This window comes from Rhipicephalus sanguineus, chromosome 1 (assembly GCF_013339695.2).
Source record: "Rhipicephalus sanguineus isolate Rsan-2018 chromosome 1, BIME_Rsan_1.4, whole genome shotgun sequence".
In the NCBI taxonomy this organism is placed as follows: Eukaryota; Metazoa; Arthropoda; class Arachnida; order Ixodida; family Ixodidae; genus Rhipicephalus; species Rhipicephalus sanguineus.
In genome coordinates, this window is record NC_051176.1 from 285,312,298 (window position 1) to 285,339,339 (window position 27,042).

The 27,042-nt window shown below is 42.1% G+C and overlaps 2 protein-coding genes across 2 annotated transcripts in view; one reads left to right on the forward strand and one right to left on the reverse strand.

Annotated features, from left to right (window-relative positions):
- The window catches only part of LOC119379175 (Fanconi anemia group I protein), a 74,067-nt gene extending 52,498 nt beyond the window's left edge, over window positions 1-21,569 (reverse strand). The window contains exons 1-13 of the mRNA XM_037648381.2: window positions 21,316-21,569; window positions 21,166-21,241; window positions 20,951-21,078; window positions 16,019-16,104; window positions 15,766-15,933; window positions 12,157-12,280; window positions 11,995-12,068; window positions 11,800-11,920; window positions 10,966-11,055; window positions 10,762-10,898; window positions 5,764-6,008; window positions 4,635-4,836; window positions 3,422-3,536 (exon numbers count right to left, since the gene is read on the reverse strand). Of these exons, the coding sequence (XP_037504309.1) occupies window positions 3,422-3,536; window positions 4,635-4,836; window positions 5,764-6,008; window positions 10,762-10,898; window positions 10,966-11,055; window positions 11,800-11,920; window positions 11,995-12,068; window positions 12,157-12,280; window positions 15,766-15,933; window positions 16,019-16,104; window positions 20,951-21,078; window positions 21,166-21,241; window positions 21,316-21,378 (1,629 nt within the window). The 5' untranslated portion in view covers window positions 21,379-21,569. The remainder of the gene's footprint in view (window positions 1-3,421; window positions 3,537-4,634; window positions 4,837-5,763; window positions 6,009-10,761; window positions 10,899-10,965; window positions 11,056-11,799; window positions 11,921-11,994; window positions 12,069-12,156; window positions 12,281-15,765; window positions 15,934-16,018; window positions 16,105-20,950; window positions 21,079-21,165; window positions 21,242-21,315) is intronic.
- Window positions 21,570-21,834: 265 nt separating this feature from the next.
- Window positions 21,835-23,753, forward strand: LOC119379176 (protein O-mannose kinase-like). Its single transcript, XM_037648383.2, has 3 exons — window positions 21,835-22,188; window positions 22,285-22,508; window positions 22,815-23,753. The coding sequence occupies exons 1-3, from the start codon at window positions 21,916-21,918 to the stop codon at window positions 23,290-23,292; spliced, it is 975 nt and encodes a 324-aa protein (XP_037504311.1). The 5' UTR covers window positions 21,835-21,915; the 3' UTR covers window positions 23,293-23,753.
- The last annotated feature ends 3,289 nt before the right edge of the window (window positions 23,754-27,042 follow it).

Below are 27,042 nucleotides of genomic sequence, written 5' to 3' on the forward strand. Positions count from 1 at the left end.
AAGCATAATGACGAAAAGTTCGGTACAATTTGTAGTCACAACCATGCAAGGAATGACATCCAGCTTTGGAACAGAACAGAATAGAGCCAAGGGAATGAAAAATGTAGCGCATAGTGGTTGGTAATATAATGTCGGCTACATTGTGTGAGGATGCCTGGGTTGTGTCCCTTCTAAACATGGAAGAATTTACTCTGGGAGTCTAAAAAAGTTGACCTTAGAAGCCGTGTGTCTCATGTAACCATGTCTCTTGTATGCAATGTTGTTAACATGGCAAACATAGGACAACCTACCAAACCATTTTTACATCAAAAGGATGGAAAGTTGGGCAAGTTGGTATACTTGATGAAATGGAACAGTACGAAAAAGGTAGACACAGGAAAAGGAACGTAGAAAAAACAGGACAAGCACTGACATGTACATTCATTCTGCTGTGTTTACGTTTTTCGTGCCGTTCCATTTCATCATGCAAGTGTACCAACTTGCCCAACTTTCCATCCTTCTGCAGTATACTTCTAGTACATCGGGCTCTGTTCTATGCAATAAAGGGTTCTTAAGACAGCGCTTGTCCTGTTTTTTCTACGTTCCTTTTACTGTGTCTACGTTTCACGCACTGTTCCACTTCGTCATGCATTTCTACACGTCTCTCATTACCGAGTGTCTCTTGTTACGAGATTTTACTTCAGTATGTAAAGTTCTCAGCAATTCAAACTTGACCCTCAAAGTGCATCGCTCCTGGTACTTGTGGGTGCTGGGGAAACAAAGTTGATCTATTTTGATATGTAAGGATAAGAGTGTGCCAAGTGCTGACTGTATTTTTCCCAGTCAGCAGCATTTGTCCACTCACCCCTACAGCAACATGCACCAGCTGCCATGTGGTTACACTGTCATGTCTTCATTGCCAAGTACTGTGCTTTAAGAACATTAAGCTTTTGCGACACCAATATATTTGGGCAACAATGCAAAAAAAGTGTATGCAGCAAAGGGTACTGAACAGTTTGCAATGCAAAAGAAAAATGGACGAACAAAAGAAAAAGATAACGTTAACGATATTTGATGAAGCAGTGCACATAAGGTCACACTCACGCACACATAAAATGATGCAAACACAAGCGCTGTTTGCGTGAGTGTGCCACGAGTGTGTCGTGAGTGTGAGTGTGTGCGTGAGTGTGTCCTTCTTTGCACTGCTTCATCAAATATCATGGCTCACCAACTAGCCCACCAGTACATATTAAGTAATGCTAATGAGTTACTACAAAGAAATCCTGCATTTGCGTTTCTATGCAAGTGCTAAAATTATTATCAAGATTTTGATGTCTGTTCAGTATAGAAGGCAATACAAAAGAAAGTGAGTGCAAGGCATAACTATTTCATTGATGGGGAACCAATCATACGCCAGTGCTAAATTTCCATGCTAAAAATATATAGAATTAAAATTATCTTAAAGATCCCCTCACCAGGTTTGAGCATCGCAAATAAACAAGTGCAGGGCATAGATCATTCAGTGGCAGTAGTGCACACAAAGTATTAAATAGCATCATTACGCAAGAACGATCAAAATTTAAAACAGAACGCTGCACGCCCTTTCCAAGGAGGGAGCCACAATTTGAGAGACAATGAAAGTTATCCTCTGCCAAATGGAGGCCTAAGTACCATCATGAAAATGAAGAAGTGCTTCTTAGTTTGGTGCTGTTTTTGATCACATTGAGGTAGGTGAAATACAAATGACACATTAAAGGGACACTAAAGAAAGCATTGAAGTTGAGTCAGAATGAAAGAGGAGCCTTCAGGAATGCTTGTAGTTTTTATTCGGTGCAAAAAGATGACGTATCAGTGGAGAAATTCGTAATCAAGGACCAACTATCACCTCCTCAATTGCTCTTACCCCAGAATTGGTGTTGAAGTCGTGTCATTTCCCCCATCAAATCAGAGGTGCAATGATATGTCACCGCGTGAGTAAATGGCCATGTAACAAAGAACTCGCCAGGGAAGCAGGATTGCATTTCAGCGACTTCAGTCAAACGGAGTGCGAATTGATTCTCCGTCATTGTGCGGCATCTATTTCTGATGGTGGGCCGGCATGGACGGAATGCGAAGCCTTGTTTTCCTTGACGGAAGGCAAGGCATCCAGTTGCCTTGACCATCGCGAACAGACTGCGTTTGTGATCTCCGACATCAGCAACGCCTAGTGCGCGAAACTCGAAAAGGAATCAGCACTCATCTTTCAGTTTTCCACTGTTTTCTCGCTTATTAAACTTCTGATCACAGTAAGAATGGCACTACGATGATCCTAACAGGATAACCTTCTATTAAAGCTGGACTTCCTTTTAGTGTCCCTTTAAGGACCGATCATTTCTACAAGGTGGGCCTACCATTGTGTCGCACAAAAACTATGCAATGACTCTTTTGTTCCTAGAACAAGTGTCACCTGGAACTACCTTCCCGCTATAATCGCTAGCATAACTGATGACCACTAATACCAAGTCGGCTTACAAAATACCTTGTAATACATATATATATTTTTTGCTAACTGCATGTTTTGCTATGTTCCTCTTACTTTTTTCTGTAGAGTCTTCGGGCCCAGAAAGTATCTTTAATAAATAATTAATGAATTAAAAAATTAATGTTGCTAAAAATAATAATGAACCACACATGTAACTATATTTTGAATTTCTTCCTTACAGCTCAAGCTGTGTTCACACGATGGACAAAATCATGATCCAAGCTCGTGGACTGCGCATCACGTGACCATATTTCAAATTCCCACAGTGCTTCTTAGATCTGCACAAAGCAATTCGTGCAATGATGGTGATCAAAACCACAGGTGGGAGCTTTGACGAGAAATACCGAAATTCTTCTCTGAAGAAGTACCGAAATTCTTTTCCCTGTCATATGAATGCTGGCTGCGAAGCTACCCGAATCATATCATGTCATGTGACTGATTCATCTGTAATCCCGTCCATCACATGAATACACCTTCAGGAGCAGCGTTGCATTTCTGTACAAAATAAGCCTATGCTGTTTTCCTGTAATTAGTACTGAGGTTACGGAAATGACTCCGTAAGCGTGAACAGCCTGGACTTTCTTTTTTCCTTTCCAGAGTTGAATTCAAACTAAGACATTTTTTGCTGAACAGGAATGAACAAAAAATTCTGTTTGACATTTTGTGGAAGACACCGATACAAGCACTTTGCTTAAGATGCTTGAACCTGTACCCGATTTAAGTGTTTTCAAAAGCACTTGCTACTGGACAGATTGATGCGGCGTATTACACATTGTTTCAACACAGCAAAAACAGACATGCTCTTCTGTGTTTTGTTTGCTGTGCGCTTCTAATGCTGTCAATAAAAGAGTGCAATGTTGAGTGTGTTGTTCATATGCTGCTTAAAGGAACTTAAAATCATGTAGACTTCTTAATTCATACCTGACTTAAGGTAAAGTCAACCTCGCGACCAAAGCCACCAACAGGTCCTCGAGGCTTGAGGTTGCGAAGTAGAACGAGGATACCAGACACTGCCACCTTCCGGCATTCCAACTCACTGTGTAAATGAGCAAGAGGCACAAAACATGTACTGTACAAACAAACATAGAAGGCTGACATAATGTATGAACAATAAGTCAAGATTGCACGAACAATACGTAGCTAATGGTAAAGGTTATAGTGCCCAACAGCAAGTACACCTAGATGGTTTTAAAGATTGGGTCAGGTCAGTTTATTCTTCAAGGTCCCTTTATCAGGTGTATTACATAAGTGGTGGGGTACATCGTGCAGTGGACAATTCAATGTAATAACCAATTGAACTTTTAGAAAAGGCTAATACACTGTGCAAATAAAAACACACCTTAAATGGTGAATTTGTACAAGAAAGGGTAATTAAGTTGGCTAAACAAAATAAACTTCAGCAATAAACATATGGTGACTTTTTGTAGCTACAACATGGTGGGCAAGGGCATTCCAATCTGATGCTGTTCGAAAGAAAAATGAAGCAAAGAAGGTAGCTGTGTGTGAGCGTGGTTTTACAACTTGGAGCGGGTGACCAGTGCGTTGTGATATTCTTGCGGGTAGGGTGATGTATGGCATGCTATTAAGTGAACTGTAGAAAAACTTATGCAAAAGACCAAGGCTGGCTATCATACAGTGGTGCGAGAGCGATTGTAACTCAGATTTCTTTTTTTGGCCGGATATGCTTACGCTGTATGAGTGGTGTGACAAAAAAAAGAGAAAATAAAGTTAAATTAACTGCTTATTCTTCCCTGAATTATGAGCAACTTCAAATTATACCAAGACAGACAGTAGAAAACATCTACACAGCCGTAACAGTCTTGCACTAAAGTCGTATTATTGAAAATTGATGATGAAAAGTGGAGCACATTAAAAATAGACAAAAAAGTAAGAATAAAACATGCAGACTGGCAATCTGTTCGTTTAAATATGCAAGAGCAGTTTACATCATTCTAGCATACTTAGAACTGTGTTTTAACTCTCCACACTGCCTTACATAGCAAGGCATCGACTTACTAAATATTCTTGGCACCTCTGAATGCTCCCATTTTAAGAGGAGAACTACTCAAGACTTTGCCATACATGCAAGAAAAGCCTGAGTGAAGGTTCCATTACAGAAACCAGTGACACTCACCGGTAAAAAAGCAGCTTACGCAGCACGATCATAAGCCAGTCACGAAGTGTTGAAGATGCTTTGATGAGTGGTGTTGACGCACGTAGGAGCTTTACAGTGCTCTGGCAGGGCATGTTAGGCAGGTGGCCCAATAACTTCTGCATCTGTGACTGGCACTGAACTAGGAGCTGAGGTGATGCCTGAATCATTTGGGCCAGAAGTTCTGGAAGAATGTAAAAGGCCTTGTACTAACGCCAAAAGCAAGATTATTTGATCAGACAGAACTGCAGACTGGAGAAACATCACAGCATGTTGTTTGTGTTGTGGAAAGGAAACATTAAAGTAGGGGAATTATTTTCCTAGTCCATTGATTGCTCCTAGCACCGCCTCTTTCTGGGGTTATGTTCAATCCTTGGACCAGAGCAAATTTTCCTTTAACCTCGTGGTTTTCTTTCAAAGGAACTTGCACGGGTTTCCTCTATAGATCCACACTAGTCTTGGGTATAGTGTATAAGTCAACTTTCCTTTCCATGAACTTAAGTGGTTAGCTTGAGAAAGCCTGCTGAAAGGGTTGTGTCAAAGAAGGCAATTTTCAGCACAATGCCAAATTTAGAAGAGAAGGAACAAAGTGAAGGGGACAAGAGAAATATTTCAATCTGGGTATTCATAAAACCAACAGACGATCAATGCAAAGCCCACAGGTTTCCAGCTTAGCAACCTCTACACTACACAGTTTCGAATACAAACAGCCGAGGTTCTATAAGCTGTAGAAAAAAGTGCTCAAAGAACTGTCAACTCTGCTGTTGCCAGATACCAAACTACCCAGCTGCAATTACAAATCATGTTTTGAATAGATAAAGCTGGATGATGAGCTGACTGGTTTACCAAGTAATGCACCAGAATTTAGTAGAGTTGTAAACATGATTGTACAAGAGGTCAGAAAAACACTTGTCTTTACTAAGTGCCAGATTCCTCCTGGTAACATTTTTCCCACTGGAAATAGAAGTATGTTATGCATTCTTCATAACATAAAAACGCTCAGGCTGCCAATATGCTGCTCCAGCTTTAACTGTGGATAATTTTTATGTGCCGCAGGTATTGTTAGAAGTAGTAAAGCAAGCAGATATCAAACTGGCTAGTGCAGACATACCGAAATAATGATCTGTTGGTGCACACGGCTTGGACAGAAAGCGATCAACAACAAGGTCCATAATGTTGCCACAGGCATCCCTGTTGACTATGAATGTCTCAAGAATAATTGCTTGTCCAAGTTGGCAGCAGTCAAAAGCAGTGCTGTGCCCTGTTCTTCCAAATCCGGCCCGAGGATTGTACATGTCCATAAGCAAAAAACCAAACTCAACAAGGCTTTGTGATGATTCTTCCCAGCCACACTTGCTGTAGAGGAAAGAAAAATGAAATTGAAAAAAAAAAAGAAAGCAGTAGGTGCTATTTTCACTAACACATCTAAAGCAGTTAGGCAAAAAAACACCGCATACACTTGACTAAGGGCCGCACTCGTGTAAGGGCCGCTCCCCCCAACTTGGCAGTCCAAATTTCGAAAAAAATAAAAATAAAATAAAAATAAATAAATAAAAAATAAAAAAAATCTCACCAGCAAACGGCAGCGTCGTCGCGTCTCGCGTACAGCGCATTTCGCGGGAGCCACCAGATGGCAATAGCTGTCATGCGGCTTCATCACGTAGCACTATCTGTGATCTTCGGGCGCGCGGCACCTATCTGGGAGATCTTGTCGCTTTTCTCGCCAGCGCCATTGATCCTTTGTGCCACCGTTCATTTTGACGACTGCCTATACACCAGATATCCCATCGAGACGGCAGATATCCTATCGTTAGGTGTATATGGCACGATTAAATAGGCTTTTTCATACGTGGATCGAAAATTGAACAAAAATTTCACACTTCCGCGGAAGGGCCGCACCCCATCTCAATCGCGGAAAGAAAAAGTGCGGCCCTTACACGAGTGTATACGGTACGAGAACATTTAAGTGGAACAGTCAAAGAATTCAATAGACGGAAATGTACACATTAGTGCATAAATGACTGATTTAATTAAAATAATGCACAGAGTCACACTTAGAGGTAACACCTCATTAGTATTCAAGACCTCACAGTTGATGTTTACAGGGTTCATACAGGTTTTAAAGGAGAAAATTCAAGCAAATTCAAGGAATTTCAAGGGCCTGTCTTACGCTTTTCAAGGACTAAAAAACGGCATCCATATGAGGAGTTTTTTTTTTGCTATAACAATGTTTCAAATTCTGACTAAACTTATCGCATCTATAAATATAGCTGGAACTCGCTTTAAAGGGGTACTGACACAAAATTTCGCGGCCGAGATAGCCTGCTGGATCGATTCCCGTGTACGTGCGTGTACCATCTGCAAAATATCGACAGCGAATAAAGCTTGGAAGGTATTTTATATGAATTTTGAAGTTCGCGAGCGCGATCCAGCATTATAGGCCGCACCTAGTGCATTGACACCCTCGGAGGTGACCCGAGGTGACCCCCCTACTTCCCCTACGTAACAGTTGCAGCCGGTACAAGTTATGATGACGTCGTAGCCGCCATTTCTGTTTTGACGCGCTTCCCGACGAATCGCTCCTCGCCAGCGGGTCAAACCTGAAGTGATTCGCCACGTCGAAAATTCCTTCCATCCCCGCCGCAAAAAAATCGTCGCCATCAGACGACAATGAGCCCGGCGACGACAGACCGCGCGGAAATGCGTCACTGTTCTGTGTGCTCACGTGACCGAGCGTTTCACTCGCTAGGTGGTGATAGTTGCACCCGGCAGCTTGTCGTTTTTTGAGCTCTGTCAAACTGAAACTGAGGCTGTGTCGGTAATGAGGAGCTTGTAATTAATTATCTGTCGCGCGCTGCAGCAAACAATGTGCCGTGTTATGACTAACAGGCCCCCAGCAACACATTGCAGCAAAAAAACGCGGGGCGAAAACTTTTGTGTCGGACTCCTTTAACGAAATCATCAGCACACTCAAATTACAGTGTTAAATCGGGAAGTTTGTAAAATCGAAAAAGGGGTCTTTCAGCTCTTCAAAACCTAAAATTGTGACATCGAGACACCAAAAATCGACCACGTCATTGTATTTGCTGCTAAATCACGTGTGCTCGTGTGCAAAGTCTATTTCCCAAACATTCAGCCTCACATATGTGGTCCAGGCGATGCAGGCCAGGTAGACAGTCATGTGAAATATGGCATGCAGCCGAAATGCAAAGACAGGATGAATGAATGCAGTGCCAATGTGAGCAGGGTGAGCCAGAAAGTTGTAAGGAGACAATCAGTGTCATCTGTCGCATAAATCATGAAATAACAAAAGCATTGACAGGAACAATAATCCATATCAATTACATAACATGCGCTGCTTGAAATGAGCTACGAGCAGCGTTTCTGGAACAGAAAACGTCAGCCGTTGAACCGCCGCCACAAATGATCGTCACCGATTGGCCTAGAAGTCGCGAGGCTTTGCGGAGAGCGCGTTTTGTTGTCGAGCCAACTGTGTAACAGAAGCTGCATTGGCCCCGTGCATGTCTTAATTAATCAGGACGCACATGCAAGCACTGTTTCATTTGCGGAATAACCTTTGGTCCGTGGTTGTAACACTGGTGACCTCAAGATCATGCTTCACATATTTTGACATGCCGGCAGAGCGACTGCAGGTGATAGACACAGTCAAACCCAAGGCTCTGGTGCAGTTTGGTGCAATTTAAGTCAACTTTATCAGGATGGCACAGTAAACGCAATTTGGCGCAGGTGTGGAATCCCTGCGACACACAACAAATGTTCAGGACAGATGCTGAGACTTCTCTAGCATAAGCAAGGCTTGACACTGTTACAGTGTGCTAACCACATGCATCGCTCACTTGACAGGTAAAAAAGCAGCATAAATACAGGAGACAAGATGCACCGATGGGTAAGGAGTGAAATGAATGATAGGACAAGGCATGAACAAGCAGAATACATGCAAATTCGTGTGGTGTATTGTTTGTGAAATGGAAAGTTTGCCGCATCGATGCTAATTTACAACAGAAAGCAGGTTGCACTGTGGACTTTAGACAGCACTGGTCCTGAAATTCAAGGGTTTTCGAGGATAGAATATAATTCCAGGACCTTCAAGGGCCTTGAAAATGTACTTTTCAAGTTCAAGGGTTTTCAAGGACCTGTACGGACCCTGTACAGTTTAACATAAAATTAGGAAAACTACTACATTTACTGACATTAGGTATTTTGAAAGGCACATTTCCCCGGTGAAGTGGAAGAAGTCTAGTGCCGTAGTTATACGAGCTTGAACGCTAACAAGGTATTTCCCCTAAACGTTGCTGACCTTGTACACTTTCAATGGGTATCACAAAAAAGCTAGTCTTTTAGCCATTTCGTCGGTTAGCTTTTTAGCCAGATAGTCAATTTAGCTTGCTATGAATTTTTCAACAAAACTAAGATGGCCCAATGTTGACCATGTCATGATACCTCTACATAGTTCAAGAGGTTATTTAAAAGTCACAGAACAAAAGAAGTAATAAGCTCTTGCATTTTCCACATTTCAGTAGCTCAATGTCTACTGAACACGTATTCCTCTGAACTTGTAAAGTCCTGCAAAACGATAACGAAAATTCAAGCTAAAATTTATGCGCCTGATACACCTTTACATTCAAACATATTCATCCTTTAGGTCCAAGTATCTATAAAAAGTGCAACTTTAGAATATGATATACACTCATGTAAGCACATTTATTGTGATCTTGTCAAGGCAATGCCCTTACTCATAGGTGGGCCATTTTGGTAAAATTTTTTCCCGCTGTACAAGATGCACTTGTACCAAAAGAGTAAATACTATTAGTTTTATAGCGTGTTCACCTGTTAATGCCTGCACATCATGCACCGTTTACCTCTCTAGTCCTTACTATTCACACTGAAAATGATGGTCATGCTCAGTTTGAAAGCACATGTGGATAGTCCTCCGTGCTATTCATTGTGTCAGGTGTGCACGACCTTAAAAATTTTCACAATAATGTCTGAATACACTGTATAATATGCGCCCACAGTAAAAGAGTAGACAAGCTTTTTTTCCCAAGCTTCGTTATTTATTTTGAACAGTGAAGTTGGGGTTTGGTTCCTACATGAATGTGACACTTCAAGGACGAAGTGTCACATTCATGTAATTCGAATTGGAAGGCTGTGGGTTGGAATCCCGCCAATGGAAAGGGTGACTTTTCGTCCACTTTAACTAATTTCAATTTATGTAATTAGTATTACACTACAGTTAAAGACAACAATTATTGTCCCCTATGCTTTCCCTGGCCTAATTGTCTGTTGGAATCATTTGGTTGTGTCTAACAAAGAAATGAGCCCCTCAAAAAAATTCCCCTTCTTTCGTACACTTAATCAAGTTAAACAGTAAGTTGCAAAGTAGCACACATAGGTTCTGAAATAAGTAACACGAAATGGCAATGTAAGCATGTTTCTCCAACATGAGCACAATAAATGCAATTTATTGAACGAAGAACAGACAGGCCTTTATCACCGATTGCAAGGTTGCAACAGCTCACATTATTCAGCACATGAAGCAGATAGCTTAAGCCGAGTACATGCTGGACTGTACTTTATTTCCTTCTACATCAATTAAAGCACCATAGATATAAATCCAGAACATGGACACCTCTGAAAACAAAATAAAACACAAGTGTATATTTTTGAAAGTACAAACCAATCACAGCTTGTGTTATTTGCTTAGTGTGGCTGCAATTCACAGCTACAAACTGTTGCTTCCCTCTACTTTTTACATATTCAAAATCAAAGCCATTGAACCCCAGATAGTGGGGAAGTGGTGACAACATGGTCAATAACATCCAAAATTGAAATTCAGTCTTGTCCCCACGGAAAAAGAGCTACTGTATGATAGCAGTAGCAAAAGAGCTACTGTATGATGAATGTGTGATTAGGTGTACATGCCCATACAAAAATTTGAAACGGCAAACAAAATTCTAGCACTGCCTCAGATTTTATAATCACATAACTATTAATACTAAATATATGCTTTTAAGGTGCATATGCACACTCTTTAAAAAAAAAAACAGACACTTGGAAGAGAGAAAAACTGAGAACAAAGCAGACCAACCTGTGCTTGATCATATTCACAATCAGCTGCTTGATGTCCTTTGGCACAGGAATCATTTCTCGAATCCACATATACTCTCTATATTTGGCTTGCCTTTGAATGTGAAATGATGCGGCCGATTTCAGGACATCAAGTACCTGGCCAGGTATTATCATGATTACAAAAAGTGCAATAAAGACTTCAACAAACAAAGTGTTCCCTCACCTGCTCAGTGAAGTGTCGTGTTTTAGCAAGAGCCAGTGCAAGTGTAAGCGTGAACTGGCCAAAGATGAACTCTGCTTTCATCTGCCTCGCCTATTTGTGAAAACAGAACAGCGAGTATATCAAAGAGCAGAGTAAGATCTACACATGACAAGGAACTGCCATTGAAAAAGTGACCAGGTGTCCCAGTTTAGGAAAGACACATGTCCCACTTACCTTACTTCAGTGCGTTTTGCTAACGCCATGCAGCAGTGTGCAGTACAGCACTTAATCAACACTCGGTCGACACAAGGCAAGACTGAATCCTAAAATGCAGCACCACACCTTTTATTTTCTTTCGAACAAGGGGGTGGGAAATACCAGCCTGAAGCTCATAATAGCTGCATTTATTACTTGGCATCAGTTTGTGCCAAGCGCAGCCCCCCCCCCTTCATCCCACACACACACACAGGAAAAGGACTTTGCAACTATGAAACAATGTCCTTGTGACAGCAACTGAGCTTGCAATTTTTGAAAACAAATCAATGCAAGAAACCAGCGTTCATTACAGGTTCCGTGTCCAATAAACCAGCTCAGAAAATACTGCTCATCGTTAGACTTGGGAAAAAATCATAGGAAAGTACAGAGACCTACATCATGCCGGGGTTACAGTTTGTTGTAATGCAGCTTAAAAACAAATGTAATTCCTAGATAATGAAATATATAGTCTCTGTTGGTTTCATTAACATTGCGACTAAAAAAGCTCAGGCACCTTGGTTTCCACTCTTCTCACACACACAACACTTTTTTTATAGTTTTCGTTTTACTATACTACAAAAAAAAAAAAAGTAAGCTCACCTTCAGCATTTTAATAAAAAAATTTATGATGGTAGGGTTCTGACGTGCAGCAAAAACAATGTGAAGAACGACAGTAGCCTCTGTCTGTTCAAGGTTTTCCTTTCCGTTCAATGCAGTTGCCCTGGAGAAAAAAATGCTTATCATTTAGAAACTTGAACAATGTTGCACAATGTTACAAATGACTGCAATATATACCGTAGCTCTTCCAGCTCCAAGTCCTTTTCTCTGAAGAATTTAACTACCGACTCTATCAAGATTTCAGTGCATTCCTGCAAGATAGAACAGACATTTGATAGCACATTTCAGAAACTACAGTGACAATAAGAAATGGTAGAATAAAATATGTAAAAAACGCACTTGGTTGGAGAACAGTAGTAGTTGATACACCAGGGGAGGAACTTCAGGCAATTCGAGGTTTGGCAGAACCCTCATCATCTTTGGAATGGCCAATTCCAGTTCAGATGCATCAAGTGGAATCTCACTGAAAGCGGGCACAAAATAACACAAGCCTCACCTTCAGATATTTATTCGTGGTATTCTAACATGGTCATTTCACAGTAATGTAATGCACGAGACGAAAACAACCATCCTATACATGTCATTTCTAAAATAATATTCTTCTGCTGCCTTTCTTTTATGGTATGGCCACTTTACCATATAGCTAAAAACAAAACTGAGAAATAAGTTCCTAATTGTACTATGTGAACCACTTACTATATTCCTGATATCAGCAAGTTAACTTAAGCATTTCGCATTTGTGTGAAATTGCCATACAAGTGAAACTATGTAACATGATCAGCTGCTTGCATACCAACTAGTAATAAGGAATTAAACATTTTTATAAATGTTAAATATTTCATACAGTTAAGATATGGAGAAAGCAACATAAAAAAAGATATTGTCAATGCATGCATAACCAAAAAAATGCACATTTAAAAACAAAAGCACGACACAAAAATACTAACATGCAATACACGACCAGCTGACGCTTGAGTATGAGAGCATGAATTATGAGGAGGTCATCACTATAGCCCTTTCTAATGAGAGTTGCCTGGACAATCCCATAGATACTTTTGGAATAACAGAGAGCTGAGCTAGTTGGTAAGTATACATTCTGAAAAGACAGGGCGTGCAAACACAGACACAAGAAAGAAGTCAGGACACCACAAACGCTGACTAACAACTGAAGAGACGCACAACGGCTGAAAAGAAAGAAGGCACGAAAACTTATCTGCGCATGCCCATGCAACAGGCGAACCTATCAATCCGGCACGCGTGGCGGTCTACGTGGAAGATAACTGTTAAGGCATTTGATTTAATCTTTATGCAAGTTAATCGACGGTTGGCTCACGCATGCGCTACCACTATTCTCGATATGCCATGCTTCAATCATCAGGCGCGTTTCTTCATTTCTATGCCGGTACAACAGTGCGCATTCATCGAATTTTGGCGTGCACTTACAATCTCGACAATGTAAAGATAGATTAGAAGGTGAGCCTCCTGTTAGCGATCTCTTATGTTCCAACAATCTCTGGTTAATGCATCTGCCCGTCTGTCCTACGTAGAAGCGGCCGCAGCTGAAAGGGACCTTATACACCACACTCGTACGGCAATCAGTGAATTTGTTGGTGTGTTTTACGAAACAAATATCGGTCCGCTTCTTGTCTTTTACTCACTCATTCTTCCTCTGCACAGCGGCACAAATCTTACCTAGCTTATTGGCAGCTGTGAAAACAACATTAACGCCGTATCTAGTTCCTACTTTCTTTAGCCTGTGAGATACGCGATGAATGTACGGTATACCTACGACACGTTTCTTCCTATCGCTTTCTGCAACCATGCTCGGACTTAACACAATAGACTTCTTTAAACGTTCAGCGACCGTGGCCACTGCATCACGAGGATACCCTATATCTAAAAGACGTGTAACCTGTGCGTTAAAGCTATCACTCATTTTGTGCTCACACGACTTGGTGAGGGCTGACTTAAAGGAGCACTGACATCAAATTTCAAGATCGAGATGTGCCCATCATTCGATCGCTTGGTATGCATAGGTCTTCTTGGCCAAATTTGAACGGCATCCGTCGCGTGGAAGTTATTTTAATTCGATGTCAAACAGCGTAGGAGAAAAAACAAAAAATCGGCTGCCCTGCAACATCGACACTAGTGCTACGTGTTCGGTGTGATACATTGCACAAAAATCACCCTGAGTGACGATACGCTAGTAACAATGACGTCGACGATCTCTGAGTGTGTTTGGAGCCGACTGCCAGCCATGCTTTCACTCTCTTTGCTGTGTCGAAGCGTGCGGCGTGCGTTTGCGGGGCGCACATGCACAATACGACGACTGGCACCCGGCGAGGCCTATTGTTCCGCACCCCTCTCGCTTTGTTGTCGGGCTGCTCGAGGTAGTTTTCGTGAGGGGTCACGCGCTTAACAGGTTTAACCCATACCGAGGCACCCACATACTTTCAATCTCTACCGCGCGCGGGGCCCCCGATTTGAAAACCGCGCTTTCTACGTCACCACACCTTGAGTGCACGTGGTCTTTGACGCTCCCCGCATGGGTCGCTAGTTTCTTGTGGTTTTTAGGCGGGCGTTTTGAAGTGACGCTAAAATGGTCACAATTAACTACGCTAGAATTAGTTATACGATACGCTAGAGCATTTACGATTTAACTTAGGGATTACCAGACCCAAAGCTACAAATTACAGTAAAAAAGTCACCAACAAAAATTTTGCTGTCAGGGGTCCTTTAAGGCAAGACATGGCGATGCCGTTTTTTACAACCTTCGAGTGCTTCGAGAAAAATTTGACAGTGGTTTCAAAGATCTAGGAGAATACTGCCAGCACACGTGGTTCTTCTGGAACGTTAAGGAAATGTCTAGAAATTGTATTCCATTATTCTGAGGCACCTCTTTAGTAAAGCTCAGCCCTCCTCCATTTAATTCAAATTTTTCGCTCACGGAAGTTACCACCTTTTCAAAGTCCTCACCACTACAAAAAATCAAGTAATCGTCCACATAACGAAAAACTTTAATAACCGAATTACCTAAGGCGCCTTCCAAAAGACTGTCAATCTTGCTAAGGTATAAATCACTAAGAACCGGAGCAACTTTAGAACCAATACATATCCCTGATTTCTGCACATAAACGCCTTCCTTCCAACCTACCAACGTAGACTTTAAATACATAAAAAGGATTTCTAGAAATGCCCCGGTAGAAACACCACATTTATCGGTGAAAACCGTCTGGTGCCCTTGTTCGTTAATACATTCATTAACACATCTTAACAAGTCCTCATGCGGCAAAGAATAATACAGGTCTTCAATATCCATACTAAAAGCCTTACAACAGCCACGGTTCTCCTCTGAGAGGAACTGAACTAGCGCCGGAGAATTACGCATACGAAAAGGGTCTGAAAAACTCAAAGAGGTTAAGCAGTTCTGCAAATAACTAGATACAGCGACTTGCCAGGTGCCGTGCTCTGAAACGATTGCTCGAAACGGAATCTCGTTCTTATGTGTTTTGGCTGAAAAAAACAATTCTAAAGTAAGTGATTTAGCCTTCTTGACATTACAAGCTATTCTCTCAAGATCATGTCTGAACAAAAGGTCGACAGCACGTTCTCTAACTACCAACTTTCTTGTGTCCGTGTTTGCACGCCCTGTCTTTTCAGAATAGATACTTCTGGACTGTTGCAAGTATGAGTGTGGCCCCTAAAAATGCATTTTATAAGCAGCGATGCCTGGCTTTGTACTACTGTGCACCAGTTCACAAAGGAAGTGCTTCCTTTCCTGAATCGAAGCATCTATAGCAAGGATTACAAGAGAAAATGACAAAGCTCGACCACTCCTAATACTGCAACGTACTCAAAGTATTTGTGTTCAGTCAAGCTTTGTGCTTCCTCAGATAGCAGTTGATGTTTCTGATGAGCTGCAAGCTATAAAGAGTAACCATAACAAACCTGAGAATGCGTGCCAATGGTGTGGCCCATTTAGGCTCCCACGGACAGGAGCAGAGGTTGTCGATGACCAATTTCTTAAACTGCCCACCAGACAGCCTATCGCCCCTTGCAGAAACAGTATCACTCTGAGAAATACTTGTCAATAAGTCCGGGAGCACCTCAAGCCATCTAAATGCAGAGCAAATGAAAATAACGAACTTTCAATAAGCCATTTTTGCAAGATCTGATACAGAAGTAGTTGCCTCTCACTTGCCTTCTGTCCAAAGGTGTTCCTTCCTTCAGGGAATCAAGAAGATCATACACAATAGCTGCACGTGTGCTGATGGACAAGTTGTTCACCTGTAGGAAAGTTTCATACTTGACAATGGTAACTATAGATACCCTGTTTTTCTTGAGATGACCCCTTCAGCACTGGCTTCAATGCTTACTTTACCTAAAACATTGCAGTTATCATAAAAGTGACACTCACAGTACATATGGGGCTTTGTAAATGACAAAAAAAAGTATTATATAGAGTCGCCTTGACTGATGACCCGAAGGTCGCGGGATTGAATCCCAGCCGTGGCAGCTGCATTTCGAAGGAGGCGAAATGCTTGAGGCCCGTGTACTTGGATATAGGTGCCTGTTAAAGAACGCCAGATGATCAAAATTTCCGGAGCCCTCCACTACAGCGTCCTTCATAACTATATCGTGGTTTTGGGACTTAAACCCCAACAATAATTTTAAAATTGGGAGAGAGAGAAGAGGACTGCTACCTGCAAGCTGACACTTGATAAGCATGTATTATCACATGATTTTAGCTGATTTCATACACTTCACGCTTGAATCCTTGCAAATAGGTAGGCGAGGCACAATTAGCAGACACCATTAAACTTGGTAAAACATCGGTGAGATTCACTTGTAATAATGTTCGAAGCAGTGGATGGGCACAGTCCTGAAAATAGAACTGGTCTAAAAACATTGCCATGCCTCAAGAACTGGCGGAACGCCATCACGTTCCCGCGCCGACTCGGGCGTCGCCTACGGTAGCGGCTACAAGAGTGTCCCCCCTGGATCCCCCGGCGGCTTAAACTCCTCAGGACCGATGAATAAATGTTCTTGACTGACTGACTGATGCGTCACTGGCTCATAGGTTGATGACCAAATAAAGGCAGCAAATATTCGATGAAACTTCTGATTATAAACCCTGGAACAATGGAGCATTTGCAGTACGTAAAATCTTTTTGTTGCCAGAAATAGATTGCATGTTTTAGCTCTGGGAAAAATTGAGAGGCTATAGGGAAATAAATGTCTGGGCATAACACTTTAAGCTGGGTACACATTCTTTCCAGTAATGTGCACCTGACTTATAGGCATCCAATAGAATGCCAAGGTATGTATTTTGGTGGCACAAAGGACCATGCAATACCCTCGAAATGCATTGGTTTATAAGTCCATGGGACAAACTAGTCCCAAACTTTTAGAAAAGTTCATTTGTGCATCAGAAATGGTTCTGAATTCCCCATTTATGGACACCGCTGTTTTATACCAGAAATATCTGTACAAAAGAACGCCAGGTCATGTGCATATGCTAATACTTTTATCTCATTTCCATAAACACAGAAACCATGAACAGTGCAAGATTGAATCATGCTTAAGCATAGTGGTTCCAAGTAAAGAGCAAAAAGCAACGGCGACGACGGACAGCCTTGCTTCCAGAAGAGTGAATAGACACAGGCTTTGAGAGGTGACAATTTGACTTATTTGATCAGCTATCCAGGCACGCTAGCAGAGCATAGCACAGCCTTATATAGTAAAGACAGGGGGTGGAAAAGGGGAGAGGGTGAGGAGGAGGAAAAAAGGAGGGGAGACAGAAAAGCACAGCCTAGAAAGAGAGGGAACGAAAGGCAGAAAGAGGAAGATGGAAAGAGAAAGAAACAGAGAGCGAGAGAAAGAGATAGACTAAACAGGAAGCAAGAACTACAGAGAGGGAGAAAGACCTAGAAAGAGAACAAAATAGATAGAGAGAGAGAGAACTAGAAAGAAACAGGGAAAAAAAGACATGTAAAAAAACAGTGAGAAGAGAGAAAAAGAAAGAAATAGAGGAAGAAAGAAAGAAAATATTTTCAAAAATTATCGAAACAGCAACAGCCAGGACTACCTAGGTGCCCATCAGTTCCACTGTCTCTTTAGCATTGCGCCTCCAGTTCAAGCTATGCCAATTTTTTAAAACTCCATTTTCTTTTGCTTAATTTATGATGCAGACCTGAAACAAGCGAGCCCCAAGCTCTGTGATGGTGCTCTGCGGTATACGACAATAAAGAGCTCAAATTCAAACAAACCATTGGCACTTCTAGCGCACGTAGTATGATTCGTGAAAGCACTATTATTGGGATAGCAATTATATGAATCATACTGCCATCGGCGTTGACGTGCCGTGTGTGTGTATATATATATATATATATATATATATATATATACACACACACACACGGCACGTCAACGCTCCCTGGGTTATATATATATATATATATATATATATATATATATATATAACCCAGGGATTCAACCCAGGGATATAACCCAGATATAACCCAGGGATAACCAGGGATTCAAACCCGCGACCCGTCGCTCTGCGGTGTGACGCATTTAACCACTTGTCCACAACGCATAGATCCTCCATCATACTAATGACAACCTATTTATATAAACCGTTTACCATTGGTCGTACACCCATCTCTGAGGTGCTTCAGCGTGGCAGAGGCTTATTCACTGTCACCCGAAGATGGTGCAAAGGGCCAACGGGCGCACTTATGGCATTGCCCCGCCCGTGTTTTGCCGGAGTGGGGCTGTGGGCCTTCAGCTCCATACTTTAATCTACAGGGCATAGTCGCATGTACTCGTGTGCTTATCTCTTGAGGAGGGTTCAACAGATGGCTCAAAGCTTTCTACGTGTTGCGCTTTCATCCCAATGTTTGCGTTGAAGCCATAGACCGTGCAGCGATCGTGTTTGCTAAAGGAGTGAGATGCTAGCCTTTCTTCTTATACCAATACAATTCAATGCTATCGCATTCATTCCTTTGCCATTGCAGCGAATCTGTGACTTTGTTTTATAGTAATCGTGACATCAAGGACAAAGGTAGCTTCTGAAGAGTCTCAACGGTCTGGTGTGACAAACATGTGCAGAGTGATTCGGGTGCAAATGCAGGGGTCCCAAGGGTTTTCAGACGGTGCCCTCGCAGGCAATGTCAGTGCCAATCTCAGGAGCGCAAGACACATTGGGCAGGAAACCCTCCACACGGAGTAAAGGCGAGCAAACAGTGCACGCATTTTTGCATGGGAAGACCTTAACATTGGTCCATAGCGCGCATGGCAGCCTGTACAGTTTGCAACACACAACTCTAAATTCTATCAAGGGCGGTCTCAGGTCCTCTTGGTATGGAAGATGTTCAAGGCACATCACACAGTTGTTTGTAAATCAATATTAATGAGAACTAACAGACAATAATGCCAGGGAAAGTGTGTTTAACATTAATATTGTGTTTAACAAACAAAAATGAGCCCTTAAGAGTCATCTTAAAGGTTTCAGAGTCATCTTCTTTCCTTCAGTTGTTTGTAAATGACACTCAGCATCGAAACATATCAGAAAATCGTCCACATACTGAAAGCAAACAATGACACTTAATTCTTCTAATCTTTGCTTGAGTGAACAGTCCCCTTTTGCCATAAACAAGTATGTTCCAATGATGCATATCATTTACAAACAACTGCGGGATGTGTCTTGGACACCTTCCACGATGTGTTCAAAGGATTAGAATTTACAATAGAACTACCGAACAAGAACGTTATGAAATTCCTTGACATAGAAATATACCTGAATCCCCACCACACATGTTGGGCCTATATGACTAAAGGTGAGAATTCCTTCTGAGCCACCACAATGGCCATTAAAAACTCGTTAAAAGAAGTGTTGCGCATACATGTCTTTCCCAATCAATTCAGCAATCATGCAATCATATGATTTCAAAGTTTGAACGCACGGGTTGATAGGTTAAGAGCTAGCGGCTTCCCTGATTCAATAATTGTGACTATTGCTGAAAAATTGCTTCGTAATATGTCAGCAAGAAAGAAGAAAACCAAAAAAACATGCAATGACCCCTGGTTATTCCCTACATCCACAAGATATCACACAGACTACGAAGATTGCCAACAAACATGACATGCCAGTTCTATTTTCAGCACCCCAAAAATTGTTAGGGTTGTGTAAGAAAGTTAATAACACAAAAGGGAAGCAAGAGGAAAAGAAACGTAAAATAAGCCAGAAACCAAGCTCTGTTCAGTGTGATGTAGCAGTTGTATATAGTGTGCCATGAACATGTGAAAGAAAATATATCGGGCAGGCCTCAAGATGCGTTAACACAAGGCCTATTAGAGAACACAGGCATAATTGTCAACAAGTAACCCACCCCAGAAATTTGGCTACCTACTGTAACCAATGCACATGCGTACCTCAGTTTGACAAAACAACAATTATGAAGCAGATAAAAGACGACAGGGAGAGAAGTTTACGAAGCCGCATTCATCGCATCTCTGGGCACTGAAACATGCGTCAGTGAGCCATCAATAAAATTATCTCCTGCTGAAATCGATTTCGTGATGGACGTCCCATAGGCGGGGTCAAGTGAATTATCTCTTTGCACGTGCTCTTTGAATTTTATTTATGTCGGCTGCACATAAAAAATAAACCAGTTGAAGTTTGCATTCATTCTGTTAAACTGTGTCCTGCGTTCTTTGTAGCGTTTCCCTATCATAAGCGCATCGCCTAGCCATTTGAGGAGCATTTTCCACTGAATGTTCGACCTGCCACTGGCCCAAGGTCGAAATTTTAAAAGCTTGAAAGGAAAAGAAGCGGGAATAAACAAGCCTATGTGAAAAAGCTGCCAGACAGTCCAACTTTGGTGGGCGCGGACCCAAGCCAAGCTCTTAAATAACAACTCGGCATGATGCCGTCCGGGCGGGTGGGGGGCACGAGCCACACCAACCCCTTTTTCCCGTAGATGACGCTTATGGGAGTAGGGTATTCACGGGCTAAAACCACGATGTGACTATGAGGTACGCCGCAGTGAGGGATTCACGATCGATTTTGATAATCTGGAGTTCTTCAGTGGACCATAATCGAAGTGCACGGTCATATTTGCGTACTTACCTCAGAATTAAGAACCCCTATAAGTGAAGAGGACACTTCAGGTGAGAGGTCGAACTTCTTCAACATAGAAAGGATGATGTCAAACATCTCCTTATGCTGTTCTCGTCCGAAGTCATTGTCGGGAAGTTCTGCAGGAAAGACAACATACGATCATGAAACGTTACGGTATCTGCTTTACTTTCGCACTACTTGCTCAAAATAAGCGCACGATTTACCTTCGATAACTTTTTTTGCAATTGCAGATACATCCGATCCACCTTTGGCCGCATTGTTCAGCAAAAATTGGTGCACCTCGAAAGAACCAGGACAGGGTTACACAAGTTGTGGAACAAATCACATAAATATAGCCAATTGTAAGGACTTACTGGCTTTAAATTCTTGTTCGTGATACACTTTCTGATCTTCCCGCGAATCGCCTCGTTGTCCATCGCCGGCTCGTCAAAGCTGCTATGCGACGTCGCAGCTTTCGAACGTTTTCTTCAACACATCAGAAATTAGTTTTCACACCTAAACCTGCACTGCAGCAGCTTTGTGTGCGCAGTACAGTTGAGCAGATTAACCAAGCCACTACAGGAGCAGAACATCTGCACCGAAATGAAGTGCGCGCCAAATCCGCCAAACCAAACCAAAACAGGCTGAAACCCGCCTGAACGCGCGCCAACGAAAACGCGATGCAGGATGTGTTTGTACCATGTGTGTACCCTGGATTGAAAAATGCAATGGTCAAATATGCGCAGGGTTTATTTTAACATTTTACTATACTGACGTATTTATCAGCGCGCACACTCGAAACAGATTTTTGACTTTTTGATAAACGGGAATGGCGGCACCTTGGCGGCACTCTGCCCAATGCTACCAATGCTCTGCCGCTCTGCACTATTGCCGCAGGCGCGAGTTGCGAAGTTGCGGTACGGTGTGTACTTGCGTGTGCCTGAGAAGTTCATTTTAATGCGAAGAAGTTTTACATGTGTAGGCGTAGTATTCTATGTGTCAAGCTTTGGCTGCTCTGCGTCGTCGTGCTGGCGTTTATTTGGCGCTATTCTAGAAAAAACGGCGAACGTGCTTCAGTATGTTGGGAGGACGTGACGAATGCGGAGAGGTTGTCGTGCAGGCTTGTGTGTCCCAACGGCACCTTTGCACTGCGCGGGATGTCTGACTGTCAAGATCTTTTGTCTTGCAAGGATATAAAACATGAAGTCCATGTACTCGACTTGCTAGCATCCGGCACTGTAAAAAATGTGCGTTTTCATTTTCAGCTTCCAACTACAAAACTTAACGACGCTCCGAGTGAAACAGCAAGACACTGTACTTCATTGGTTTTGATGTCCTTGCAGGTATACGTTGCGAAATGGAAGCATCACATTGTGGCCCTGTCAAATTTGACTGAAACTCGGCTTGCGTCGGACTTTCAGCACAATATACAGATGTACCAACTTTTGGGCAACGCTGATTATACAGCTCAATATATTGGATCCTGTAACGACACACTTGTCACAGAGTACTTTACTCTTGGTTCTGCAGCAGAGCTGCACAGCCTTTTCAACACAAAACTTATTAGGTAAGTGGTCCGACTTCACCTTTGAGAGGTGTGTTAGATTTCTGTGTGATGGTGTGAACTATTCGTGTAATAAAACCCGCATAGTTCACAGCATCATAGGTGCTAAATGCATTTCCAGTTAAAGCACTTACAAACGGCTGCCATTGCTGTTGGGCACACGTATTTACAAAGCAAGTCCACTGGTAAATAGCAGCAGGAGTGCACTTAAATGAAATTGACATTTTTCTAAAGCTGGGTTCAGTCATTTTTGTTGTTCTCCCCCTCCTTTTCTGCTTTCTCACTGCACTGTGAATGCCCTCTCCACAGGTACAACACCCTGTCACGACGCTTTTCCCTATGCCTCAGCTACGTTGCCATCCTGAAGTATCTCCATGCTCACAATCGTATTATGTGTGACTCAAACACCTTGTTGAAGACCCTGTCACAATATTTGATTTACCCTGACTTGACTTTACGACTCAATGACATGGACGCCCTGCCATATGCCACTCTTACTGAAATGGCTGCCTGTGGTTCACCACCATTGCAAGGGGAACTGCTGGCACCAGAACAGCGAGGAGCTTTGCTACACGAATCGCTCTGCACAACAGCATGCGACATTTGGAAAATTCCAGATGTCTGTTTGTGGTTTCTGGGAAAGAATAGCGAAGCTGAAAGCTTTAAGTTTCATCTGTTTTCAATTCATCGTCGGTGCAAACTGCATCAGCCAGAGGAGCGCCCCAGTGCAGAGGAAGTTCTGAAAGACTATCAGAGGGTTTGGCAAGAGTGGATGCGAGGTCTTTAAATTGAACTATGATATTTCACAGTCGCAGCACATCAACACCTTCAGTACTTTGATGCATTTTGAGACCTCTAATCTTTGCATAGGTGCATGCTGAGCTGAATACAGGACTATGTCACAGACATGGTGTACAGCTGTTCAGCAACTGTCAATTAGGAATTTTTTGTTTTATATCTTGTGGGTGATAAGCTGCAGCTGTTGCAACATAAGCATCAAGTGCATGGATGATTTGTTGAAGTGTGCTGTGCTTGTACAAAGACTTTCATACGTATTGATATAAATTTCTTCATAAAGGATTACTGATATAAACTTTCAAGCTCATTCTTCTTTGTATTACATGAAGGTCAAAGCTCCTTTAGCTTTTAAAAAGATACTAGGAAGCACTAGAGCACGCTAAATAATTTACTGCAATACTTCTTTCTACAAACCAGCTTGATTTCAGTGCTCGGGAGGTAGACATGTCATCAGGGGCGTAGCCAAGGGGGGTTGGGGGGTTCAACCCCCCCCCCCCCCCCGAAGTTTTTCAGTTTTGCTTGCGTATATATAGATGCACACATACAAACACACGCATGAACATAAAATATGGTTGAACCCCTCCCCCCCCCCCCCCCCCCCCTCCGTCCGAAAAAAATTTCTGGCTACGCCCCTGCATGTCATGATGCCACTGCTTTGCTCTGTTTCTGTGATAGGTACAGCTGCCACATGTACGCATCGTGAGAAGAAACACGCAGTACTCTTGCTAATCTTATGATCAGCACCATCATAACTAGCCTTATTACAACAATGTGTGAAAATTTAGCCTTTTTGACACCACGATGATGATGCCAGGTCCACCATTTCAAGGTAACTGTAGTATCAAAATATACTTGCTATGTATAATTCTTGTACATGCGAGATGTGTGTGGCAGAGTTTCGACAACTTCAAAAATATGCACCTGTACTCCACTAAGCTTACATTTTGCTGTGAAATCGTTGACTGCAGCTGCATTGGAAAAGTACCTTGACCAATGCAAACAGTTCTAACTTTCTGCTGTGCTGGAATATGTGCCATCAATTGTGAAAAATATGTTCTTGTGGCCCTATTACATACGTGAAAACTTCTTCCTAATGCATAGTGCATAAACATTGGTCCTGGCATATTTGCTGGGATTGTTATATAGAGCTGATGACTAACATTTGTGAACTGGACTAGCATTTGGCTTTAGGTAGCATAAAATACTTGAAGTGCATTGCATTGCTCTGGCAGCTTGATTTATAAGGTTAAGCATATGGCATTCATAGGTCGGCAAAAAAATTGGAGCTCACTCACACTCACTCAAGAAATATATTTCGCTCTGTGGGCTCACTCGGACTCGGACTCACCAAAATTTTCTTCAACCGGACTCACTCGGACTCACACTCACCAACTTTTTCTCAACTGTACTCACTCGGACTCAAACTCACCAGCACATTACTGAGCCGGACTCACTCAGACTCAAACTCACGGCTTCACCTGAGTCTGAGTGAGCCTCAGACTCTGACTCAGGTGAAGCCATGAGTTTGAGTCTGAGTGAGTCAACTCATGAGTCCGTTAGTGTAAAATTAACTTTTTCGATCATGGTGTCAGTGTTCTTTAACACCAATAGCACATAATCAGGTGCTCTATGATATACATTTTGATCTTGTACCGTCAAATACGCGTTATCAGTGGTTTCAATCCAGTAAGGACATTTTTATGAAATTCGTGACCCACACAACATATCTTTATCGAGAATATTTCCCACGAAAAAGTTTGCAGGGGCAGGTCATGGCACCTGTTCCCCTAAGTGACGCGTATGATCAATAAATATTGAGGTAGTGCATGAACGCTAGTGTGCCGAGATGTGTGAATACACTTGACTACAAATGTAAGCCAATATAAGGCTGATGGTAATTCTGAAGATGAGTAGATAGGACCATAGGTCGGCAAGAAACAGTGGAGCTCACTCGGACTCACTCAAGAAATATATTTTGTGCTCAGGACTCACTCAGACTCGCCAATATTTTTCACAACCGGGCTTACTCGGACTCAGACTCACGAAAAAGTTTCTTCAACCGGACTCACTCGGACTCAGACTCACCAAAATATTACTCACGTGGACTCATTCAGACTCAGACTCACGGCCCGATCTGAGTCTGAGTGAGTCGACTCATGAGTGAGTTTGCCGACCTATGATGGCATTACATGATCTATGGCACTGCAGCTCATTAAATGCCAGGTATTAGGAAAAAGGAACCATTCTCTACCCAAAGTACATCTGCACACTTAAAAGTCCCAATAACTACTACAACTCAATCCCCAGAACATATAGCAACACAGTACATTTAACAGAATTTTCAACCTTGTGAAGTAAACCTAAATAAGAATAGCTACGCGGGAGAGTCGGTTTAAGTTCATGTTGTAAACTGGTGTTTCTGACACAGTGTTTAACGGACAGATAATCTCGCGCTATATAGATGCGAGTCATGTTTCAGATGCAATGTTTGATAGACATTAGGCGGTTTTAGAATAAGTTTCGTAGCATTAGCGTTTGTTGGGTATAATATGCTATTTTTGTAAAATAACATGGGTACCCAAGAGGATAGTGTGTGTGTATCCCAAGAGAATAGTTGCAGCCTTGAAGAAGACAAGTCCGCTTGTCGAGACGTCGGCTTTAGCGACACCCTGTGTTCACGAATTTTTCATCTATGCACAGGCGGTGAGAAATGCTAATGCAAAGCATTGGGTACCCTATTCTATAACTGCCTATTATCTTGTGTATATACAGTAGGCTCTCAATAATTGAAAGTCAAGGGGACCCCAGGATTTTTTTTTTTTCAGTTTTCAGAACTTTGAATTATTAGAAGTTCTCATAAATGACTCGGGGCAACATACCAACTTGTGTTGTAATGAAACATTCACATATACATATGTGCCAACCTGGGGACCTCGAAATTCGGGAGATTCATGAAGTGTGGGGAGGAGGAGTTACGTATAAATAGAAAACTGGCATGTGTTTTTATTCATTGTTTCTCAAGGCTGCAGCAACATCATAGACACCTCTGAATGATTGCCAGGAATGTTTTTAGACGTTGGTGATATATTGGTTCTTGTTGTGTGGTGCGTGTCCCGTGACAGCTAAAAGCCTCTTCCCAATCTTAGTACACTTTTCTGCATGATATTAGTGTACTGCTGCAAAAGTGACTTAAGCGTTCTGCATGCAATAGACCAAGGCCAGACCGTCTTGTTTTTTTCCTTCGCCTTTCTTCCCCGCTCAACACAGGATTGTTTGTGCAGATATTTTCTGGCACCGACAAGCAAAAGGTGTGAATTAACCAAATTAACGCAGTGGAGCGGTTTGAGTTAAGCGACTTTAAAATAGATTGAAAAAAAAAAGAAAACTGGGCCAATGTTTGAGTTATTGCAAGTCGACTGTATAGTGCGTGTTTTGTAACCAGTAAACTCATCTATTTGACGGGCCTTTTCCTCTTTTTCTTAGCTTCTTTATTAAATTACCCAGTAATTACACTATGTAGCCTCAATTCCTTGAGAGCTATAAATAATTAGTTTGACCATTTAAATGCACCAGTTCAGAACACGTGCAGAGTGCACATGAAAAATGGGACTAGTATTCACGTCAAAGAACCGTAATGTGCCAGCCCTAACTGTGGTGCAAGATGCTAGTGATGCATACACATATGTACTATGACTGTGCTGCTCAAATCAGTCCATTCATTGCTATTTGATTCAAAAGC

Bases quoted from the DNA above. Each gene is read 5' to 3' on its own strand.
- LOC119379176 (XM_037648383.2), top strand. From the start codon at position 21,916: ATGTGTAGGCGTAGTATTCTATGTGTCAAGCTTTGGCTGCTCTGCGTC. The intron at 22,189-22,284 runs GTGCGTTTTCAT...ATGTCCTTGCAG, and splicing joins CATCCGGCACTGTAAAAAAT to GTATACGTTGCGAAATGGAA. The intron at 22,509-22,814 runs GTAAGTGGTCCG...CCCTCTCCACAG, and splicing joins TTCAACACAAAACTTATTAG to GTACAACACCCTGTCACGAC.